This window comes from Cucumis melo, chromosome 8 (genome assembly GCF_025177605.1).
Source record: "Cucumis melo cultivar AY chromosome 8, USDA_Cmelo_AY_1.0, whole genome shotgun sequence".
NCBI classification, from domain to species: Eukaryota; Viridiplantae; Streptophyta; class Magnoliopsida; order Cucurbitales; family Cucurbitaceae; genus Cucumis; species Cucumis melo.
This window is the reverse complement of record NC_066864.1, coordinates 8797977-8807750: the sequence shown is the minus strand read 5'-3', so window position 1 is coordinate 8807750 and position 9774 is coordinate 8797977. Positions and strand designations below refer to the sequence as shown.

The window sequence follows — 9774 nt, the reverse complement described above, 5'->3', positions numbered from 1 at the left end:
TAACACAATCACATATCCTACTTGTTTAATTCACAAACTTCTCAATTGTGTTCATTGTGGTGTAGTATTAGCCTGTTTTTCAATGACTCAAAAACTCGAATATTTATTCCAAATGGTCTTATCTCACTGACAATTTATACATTAGAAGTAGAATTTGAATAAAAAGCATAGATTGGATGAACCTTTCAAACCTGCCATCATGAAAGATTAAGAATGTCTTCATTTTATACGAGCAAGTACGACGGATATCAATTATCCAATCGAAGAACGGTCTAAAGTAGGCCATCCTTTGCTAACTGCTAGTTTTGATTCTGGAAAGCGAAAACGAGGATGATAAATATGTTAAAAAACAAATAGGTTGGATAGATTTGGTCGGAAAACGGCCAACTCTGATTGACCGCTCCACACCATTTTAGCTAGTTCAATCGTAAATGCTACACTTCAGTCCATATGCACAAACCAAAGAAGTAAAACTACATATCCTTTACATTAACAAAATCTTCATACCAAGGTCAAATGCATCCTTCAAAATTCAAGAGACCTTACGCAACGCTTCTCTTGAACACGATTCCAAAGCTTACTTGGTCTGAGAATAAGAAGATGCATCTCTTCTTGCTGGACCAAAAGTAATATCAATTATCTATACCCGTTTGGATAGATAAATTCACAAAATAGGCATTCTATTCAAGAATCTAATCAATAGTACATTAATATCATAACAACAAGATTAATTAAACAGTTTAGTTCGATCTTTTTATTTCTTTCAAAGCTCGGAGGGTTTTGCCGTCAATCTTCTTTAAAAAAGAATGAAAATAACTGTTTTCGAATTTCAAAGAGGGAATTCGAAAAGATTAGGTAATTTTTTAACTAAAAAAAAATGAAAAGACCCCATTCGGCTGCACTACTCCACTACCTTGGGCCGGCGCGCGCGACTCGAAGAGGAGATTAAGAGATGGAGAACTCCGGTCCGGTGAGTACGATTCAACTTTACTTACCGTTCGGCGCGCGAGAACATTGTACTTTCAGCAATGGCGACAAGATAACCGAAACTGGATTCTGTTTTCCTGAAAAGTGAATCGGAATGTTTCGATTCAGCGCAAGTAACATGTTTTTAACAACCTTAGTTCTTTCAGGGATATTGAATTTTAGAATGAAGCGAAATTAGTGGAAAAAGATAACAACATTTTCTTCCGCTCACTGCTACTCCCATTGAAATTCTAGGGCTTTGAAATTTGAAGAAGAAAAGCATATGGTTTTCGGGATTTGAAGAAGCAAACTCCATTGAAATTCTAGGGTTTAGGAATTTGAAGAGAAAAAAGTAGTCCCATTAAAATTCTAGGGTTCGAAATATGAAGAAGAAAAGCAGAAATTAAACCAGCATCGGCTTCTATTCTGATTGCAATTATCAATCAAGAGCGAAGCCTGAGAAAGTTGCATGAACTTGGTGGAGAACAACGACGAAAAATGTAACGTTATTTATAACAAAGAAATCAGCGTCTAATTCACTCTACGCGAATTAAACGCGAGATGTTTTGTTTTAGGAAATGATGTATTAAATAAATTTAATTGATTTTCAAGAGAAGTAAATGAAATATTAGATTTTTTTAAAAAAATCACATCAATAACCATTGCATAATTTCTCAAACTATAGAAAAAAAAAAGGAAAGTTTGCAAAAAAAAAAAAAAAAATTTATGATAATAGGATTCACGTCTACATTTTTTTTTAATTACAAAAATAGTAAATTTAAAAGTGAATAGTCTTCTAATAGCTATCTAATAGGTGGTGCGAGTTACTTCTTTTCTAAATTTTCTTGTGCAATTTCCCAAAAAAGACAAAGGTAATAATAAAAAAATAAAATATTTGACAAAATATTTACTATTTATAGAAAAATCAAATGTAGTAAATTTTATATTTTAAGTGATTTTATTCAATAAAATGTAAATAGTATGTTAGTTTTTTCTAAAAAACAATTGCATAAATCATTTTAGATTGTTCCGGAGAGAAATACAATTTTCAATTAATTAAATTATCTTGATAAGAAATGGTTTAAAATACACTCCTCTTTCTAATTAAAACCAAACATTTACTTTTGTATTTCAAACAAATATTAAAGATTTAGAAGTAAAAATATTGGAATTATAAAAGACGGTAAATTTGACAAACTATATATAAATTTTTATCATTTCTAATTTAAACAAACAAATAAGATTTTGTTTTTAACTTTATATTTTGAATAACATTGTAGGCTTGATCAAAATTACATTCCTATATTAAATCTAACGGCTAAATAACTTATGATGAGTGAAGGTAAATTTATCGTTTTTTTCTTTTGAAATAAGGTAAGTTTAATCTTATATCATTTAACGATTGTTGTTACTATTAACTAGGTTAACTTACAAAAAGAAAAAATAACCTAAATTTTATAGTTTGTGTAAAAAGATTCCTAAAATTTTAAAATTTTAAAAATGCTCTTAAATTTAGTTCTCGACGAGGATTCAAATACATATATTTTACCGTTAGTATTGGATAAAAATAGTAAAAATTTTGTTTAAAAAATATCATTAGACAGTTGAAAAGTTTCATAAATAAGGTTGGAAAAGTTGTAATTACATGTTCCAAGTATTTACACTTCCATTAATTTCTTGTCATCATAAAGCTCTCTAAAGTTCTAATCTTCCCTTTTTTTTACTTGCTAACTCATCATAAATAAAATTATTTGACTAAGGCCCTATTCAACGGGAAAAACTCCAACCTTGGTAATTTCAATCTCAATGTATCATATGATATTATTGCTTACGATTAATGAATGTCATGATATGTTTGAATTGGCTTTCTAAATACTTGCTTAGGAAATCAATTTGAAATAAGTTCGTCTAGTTTCTTTTGTGTATAAACGTAGTTGACTTCTGTTAGTGAAAAGTGTGTGATGATATATGAAGTAGCCAATATATGCACCATTACTTACCCATTTTCCTGATTTTTTTTCTTTCTTGCATGGATGTATCCTACAGGAAGGTTGATATAATCTTGCGCATGGCAAGTTAATAAAGCATAGGTAGGCTTAGGAATAGTTTAAAGTATAGGTAGGCTTAAAAATAGTTTTTCTTTACACACAGCAAGTTTCTTTAATATAAAAGAATATGGTACAGAAACATTATTGATTATTGTGTTTTTTCTTTTATATTTTTATTTTCTGATTTATCTCTATTCAAGTCATGCTTATCGTGAACCAGTACCTATGATATTAAACTAATAATTGTATCAATTTAGATCATAAACTTTTATAAGTGTATCAATTTATATCTTGAACTAATTTTGTAAATGTGTCAATTTAAACCCCTATTATGTTTCTTGTACATTCTTATAAGAGTTTAAATTGATACACACGTGAAATTTCAGAGTTTCAATTAATGTATCTATGAAAATTTAAGGCTTATATCGATAGAATAGTTAGTTTAGGGTTTAAAGAATCGATACAATTCCCAAAGTTTAGTGTTTAAATTGATACAATTATTAGTTTAGGATTTAAATTAATACAATTATTAGTTTAAGGTTTAAATTGATACAACACAAAATGGTGTAAATTGGTGTTTGCTAAAAAAGAAAAAAGAAGAAGAGCATTTAGTCATATATCATATTATAACTTAGGTCATTGTTTGGTAACAATTTGGTTTTTATTTTTAAAAATCTAACGACGTATTTTATCTACATGTTTGACAATGATTTACATATTTTTTACATATACGAGTTGAATTATTCGTCATTCGAACAAAACAAGCTTTTAAAAGTACTCTTTTTGTCTTAAATTTTTGGTTTAGTTTTTTAATATATCGGTAAAAATTAGATGATAAAGCATGAAATTTAGCAGGCCGACAGATGTAGTCTTAAGGTAATTTCAAAAAACAAAAAACCAAAAACGAAATGGTTACTAGAACGTGATTGAATACAAATGATCATATTAGTGTGGAGGATTGTTTTGGAGAACATCTTTAATCTAGTACGTGTTTGGTTGCAGATATTGATACGCACCACAATCAGCTTTTTACAAGACCTATAAGTTAGCTATATACTGTAGCAGATTTATATTCTTTATGCTTCAACAAGGTACTTTCTCAACTTGTATGTGTATATATATGTGATATTTTGTACTTTCCTCTCTCTATATATGTTAAAGCCCTAGAACTTAGATGATAGTGTTGATTGGTAACTGGTTCTTACAAATAGTTGTGATGATCATAATTATTATAATATCCCCAAGTTTCTATAGGTATTTGATTGCAACGTAGATGTTTTGTTAACAATATGAATTTCTAATGTCTTTGGTATTTGATTGATCATTTTGACTTTTTTTGTTCGATGCTTACTTTGGATTTAATACACTTCAATAGAATAAGAGAAGAGATTCATTTCTTACTCATACATTCCGTAGTGCAGTTGAAAAATAATCTTAATTAATTTTCATTATAACATCAAATAGTATTCTTATAAATAATTTTTTATTCATTTTTTTTAGTGGTCGACAAAGAAAATTTTGAACTATAATTTCTTCTTATCAGATAAGAACAATTGACTTATATAACATCATTTTTATGGTATATGTGCGCGAGTTGGTACTTAATAGTGTTGTATAAGTTGCTTGTATGCATCTTGATGCTTTGAGTAGTACTTTACTTCTGCCTGCAAATAATAAAATTATTTTATATTAATATAAGTGAAATTTAAAGGAATAAAATAATATTGAAGAAATTTGAGAAAGCATTAAAATCTTTAACACAGCGAATGAAAGTTAAATATATGTTAGTGAATAAATATGTATATATATACCTTGCGAATTTCCTTAATGGCAGCCAACAATCTTTCACCTATGAGATCTGTGAATGTATTGTTCTTTTCCAAATGTTCTAAAGCTTCCGAAAGCGATTGAGGCAATCTTTGAAACTTCAAACCCATGTAAGAAGGATTTGTATCTGTGTATTTATCATATCACATAGTGTATGAAAATTAGTGCATGTGATGTCCTTTTTATCTTTTAGGTAGGATTAGCACACTTATCCTTCCCCACTTTATTGAAAAATTCAATAAGTTCATATATGTTTTCATGAGAAAGACAAACAATACAAAAAGATCTGATACCGACTTTGTCTATTTTCTCCCATAAGAACATAATTAGGGTAGTTTATGGTCTATTTAATAGATAATTTGAAAGCATAAACTTGAAAATAACATATTCAATGAAAAGAGTGTTGTAATTTTATGAAGAAATATGTAACGCAGATAAACATGGCATGTATGTGAGCAATTTGAAATGATTAAAATGTTAAATGTGATTTTAACAATTATTTCATAATCATGTCGCTAAAACAAACATGTGAATAAGAAAAGCAATTAAAGTTACATACCAATGGGTTGAGGCAACTGAAGGTGGTAACGAAGGCCATCAAGTCCAGCACAAAGGATCGCTGCTAAACCCAAATATGGATTTGCACAACCATCAAATGATTTTACCTCAAAGTTACTCACTAAAGTAACACCAATTCCAGGTGAACTAGCCGTTCTAATTGGGACTTCTCTATTATCTTTACCCCAACAATGGTAAGCTCCACTAAATGTATTCGGTTGTATACGATCGTAACTACAAGAAAACAAACGCATCAATCTATTATGATATCATCTTTAAATCATCGATATAGATTCAAAATCTTAAGAATGTGAATATTGTATACGTATTTAATATTCTATCTAATGAAAATTAAACATAGGCAATATATAGCTTAGATCATCTTTCGTTGAATATAATTTGGTGGTGTTCTCTCACCTGTTGGGAAGTGGAGCTATGAAAGGTAAAATGGATGGAATGTGATATAAAACTCCTGCCATGAACTCTTCCCCTATTGTTGACATCCCATGTTTGGAAGATTTGTCAGCGGCCATTAGAACATTTTTCCCATTCTGCCATAGACTGATGTGCACGTGGCACCCAGAACCGACGTCATCCATTGCATACCTAAATAATTATTAAATAAACAAATTTCACGTAACAATATACTTTACATGATTGATGAGCTGCACAAAGATTGATGCAAATCATGATACATATTTAACTATCTTTCGTTTTGAAAGATGGAATGTTTTCTTCTTTTGCTAATATTTATTTAGAATCGAGCGTAACTATGAAATGATGAGGTTACATGAATTAGAATAGATCGCTAAATAAGAAACTATAATATTAATTTACACTTATCTTTTTTTATAGTCAATTCTGAATAAATTACACTAGCAAAATCTATAAAACAAGTAAGATTAATTTTGTCATGACATGATCCCAAACTGTACTGAATGGATTAAAAAAAAACCTACGGTGAAATTTCTTGTAGTATCACATGATCCCAAACTGTGAATGAATTAAAAAATGGGTGCAATAAATATACCAAAATATTTTTCTTTCATATCTATGAGATCTTTAGTGCACTTAAAAGCTGAAAAATATAAGAAAAGAGAATGTTATCAAATGGTGGTCATTTATTCTTAATCAAGCGTACTTGGGTATAAATGTTGCCAACAATCCATGCTTTCTAGCAACAGCCTTAATTACTTCGCGAGTGTAAACTAGGTCATCTGCAGCGGTGAGACATGTAGTATATCCTAAAGCAAATTCAAATTGACCTTTTCCAGCCTCTGCATGCAACTGTAAAAGAAATCAATAAAAGTTTCAATTGATAATTTTGTTTTAAAATAATAATAATAACAAAGGGTAGTCTCAAATGGGCATTCATACATATGTGTGTGGTGTATATTGTGGTATTATTCACTTGAGTTCGTGTGATTGTCGAAGACATAAGTATATGTCACAATCCTTAGAATTTTTTTTTTTTAAAAAAGAAACATTTGGTCAGTAGGTGCACCCGAAAATCTTCACTAGGTGGACATCCCTTTAGCACCATCATCATCCCCGCTTCGTTAATGATAATAAAAGGAATACATGAAGTCGAAAGAAAAAACCAATGGGGCTAGAGATAGGCCCAAACAACCCAAATTAAAATAGTACAAATTAAAGGAAAGCATTAAATTTTATGGTGCTAGCAGTGTAATTATAGAACTTAGGAGATCTGCTAGTCCATAGGCCAGCAGGAATATCTTCCCATACTTCTAGGTGATTTTTCTTGGTTGTTGAATAAGATTCTACTATTTCTTTCACCATCCTTAAGATTTTGATAGTTTGTTGTGGTAGATCTTGAGCTCTTCCATCTTTGTTCGTTACTCAGTAAACTTTCTTGTTTTTTTTTTTTAAAATTCAAAATTCATACCTGTTCTACCGTAATATTTAAGGAGTTCAAAGAATCAACTACATCGTGGAGAAAAGGAGCAGCGGCATCATATGAAGATGTAGAACAATATAACGATGAATCAAATGGCACCCAATCTTCTTTTCCATCTCTACATACACAAGTCAATTTAAATAGAAAAATATAATTTATTGGCGATTTCCAAAATAGAAAAAAGAAAGCCATAAATAACTAAAAACAATATGATATATATAAATCCTCACTTGACTGCCTTTTTCAATAGCAAAAACTCAATTTCAAAGCCTGCTTTCATTTCCTGTGAAGCAACAGAAAACATATTTAACCCAGTAAATAAACAATTTGAAGATCTAATATATAAGTATTAGAAAGAAAATTTTTGCTATAAGTTAGTATCAAGAAAGAGAGTTTGAATAATAAATTTAGGATATACCAAGTCAAATTCATTTTTAAGAATAGTAGAGACTCTACGCAAGGCTTCCCTTGGACAATATTCCCATGCTTCACCAGGTTTAATATACATGTCACCCATTACCATTTCCTCTTGCTCCATCCTGTTTCAACCACAGTATATTTTTTGTTTGGTTAGGCTTAAAATCACTTTTAAACATTTTTTAATTATTTAAAGATAAATTTGTTTAGAAATTAAACCTAATTTAAAACTATAAAAATCATTTTTTTTTAAAAAAGAATTGAAGATCGAATATATAGTAGTCTCATCAAATAATTTCTCGATGACAACGTAAGTACGATTGAAATACAAAAATACCAAGGAATCGTCCGTTTGGTTGATAAATCTGGTAGCAATCTAATCTCACCAGCACCAGTAAGATTTTTCCCAATTGGAACATCAGTATGAGAAGATCTTGCCATACATACAACAGATAAACCAATCCCATTCTTTTTAACCACATCATTGAATCTCGTAGAGGGAATAACCTACAATCATAACAACATTATATTAATCAAAACAAAATAAAAAAAAACAACAAATAATGATGATGATCATCAAGGACACAAAATTAAGAAACTTCCAAAAATAACTAACATGAACATAATTCAACTAATCTGAAATTTTGTAATATATATTGATTCCATTTCAAAATTAAAGATTTGATTTTCCAACTCTACCGGTTGTAAAAATACAACAAAAAGTAAAAAGTAACACATTTTATATATCTATATTGTAGTACTTGAAATAAATTTTCTAATTAAGCGATTATATGTTCATGTGCACACTACATTGTTTTCAATTATACAAAATTATTTAAAAATTTTGGACCTCATCACATAATTTTCAAAAGATGCTAATTAAAGTGACCACCTTGATTAGTAGGAGAGTTAGTATGCAATTAAATTATGTATTAGAGTGACATGACTTGACTATATCTTTTAGGTTGCACACTATTTTTTTTCTTTTTGATTGCACCTCAATTAATTAAACAAGTAAACAAAACATGAAAATATTTATAAATTTAACAATAAACATACTACAAAATAATAGATTGATCCGAGGGTCAATTTGGATTTATAGGGCATTTAAAGAAAAATAGGAAAAAGGAAGGTGGTTTCAAAACAATAAGTTATTTAAACCTTGAAACCTAAAACTATATAAAACAAATTTACTGTAACATGTTGAAATGTATGAATTAAATTAAAGTTAATCTCCAACTATAAAAGTATGATATTATGAAACTTAGTAAAGTGAAAGTCAAAAGATAGAGAACTTAATCTACAACAAAAAGAAATTTAAAATTAAAATCAATAGATACTGTATATTTAAAAAATGAAATAAAATAAAATCTCACACGACATCTATGTTGTCCGGAGGCATCGACCCAAATAATGCGAACAAGCTTCACTTCCTTCGATACAACGACTTTCACTTCATGAACTCCACCATTCTCACAATTACTCAAATCCATCTATCGATCTTACTTTCACTTACGATTACTTTGCTTCTAATTTTTCTTTGCTAAATGTTCATACTTCCCTTCCCCATTTTAAATGATTGGGTGATAGAATCAATTCTCTCTTTTACTAAAACAATATTTATAAAATTGGGGAATATTTTAAAAATATATATTATTTATTTCGAGCAGATAGAATGGAATTTGGGTTCATTTGATTATTATTTCTTTTTACTTTTCCAAATCGTAGTTCAACCATCTCCATTTGTGGATTTTGTTGCATTCTATTTTTTTATATATATTTCAATAAAATGAAGTAATCTGAATTTTTCAACCTTTAGCACAAATTAATGAATTACTATATTATGTTTAGCCTACGACTTTTTTAATTCGTTACTTTACTTTCTTTTTTTTTTCTTCCTTTTTTTAATCTTATGTACGAATGAGACCGACGACTTTTTTTTATTAATTAACTAATTAATTAATTATTCTACCATTTTTGTCCTTTATTTTTGTATGAGTTATCTATTTGTCAACTTTATTTATTATAACAAGTTAAAAT

General features: G+C 29.0%; 1 protein-coding gene and 1 long non-coding RNA gene across 2 annotated transcripts; both read right to left on the bottom strand.

Moving 5' to 3' along the window:
* Window positions 1-340: 340 nt before the first annotated feature.
* Window positions 341-1064, bottom strand: LOC103500841 (uncharacterized). The gene is made up of 2 exons (XR_007823215.1): window positions 914-1064; window positions 341-615 (listed from the first exon to the last, which is right to left on the bottom strand). It is a non-coding gene; the product is annotated as an uncharacterized LOC103500841 (long non-coding RNA).
* Window positions 1065-4478: 3414 nt separating this feature from the next.
* Window positions 4479-9286, bottom strand: LOC103500842 (uncharacterized). The gene is made up of 10 exons (XM_008464285.3): window positions 9111-9286; window positions 8072-8241; window positions 7736-7856; window positions 7548-7600; window positions 7306-7435; window positions 6541-6686; window positions 5817-6005; window positions 5401-5633; window positions 4826-4968; window positions 4479-4678 (listed from the first exon to the last, which is right to left on the bottom strand). The coding sequence occupies exons 1-10, from the start codon at window positions 9225-9227 to the stop codon at window positions 4616-4618; spliced, it is 1365 nt and encodes a 454-aa protein (XP_008462507.2). The 5' UTR covers window positions 9228-9286; the 3' UTR covers window positions 4479-4615.
* Between the last annotated feature and the right edge of the window lie 488 nt (window positions 9287-9774).

Bases quoted from the DNA above. Each gene is read 5' to 3' on its own strand.
- LOC103500842 (XM_008464285.3), bottom strand. From the start codon at position 9,227: ATGGATTTGAGTAATTGTGAGAATGGTGGAGTTCATGAAGTGAAAGTC. The intron at 7,857-8,071 runs GTATTTTTGTAT...TGGTTGAAACAG, and splicing joins ACCAAACGGACGATTCCTTG to GATGGAGCAAGAGGAAATGG. The intron at 6,687-7,305 runs GTATGAATTTTG...TTTCTTTTACAG, and splicing joins TAAATATTACGGTAGAACAG to TTGCATGCAGAGGCTGGAAA.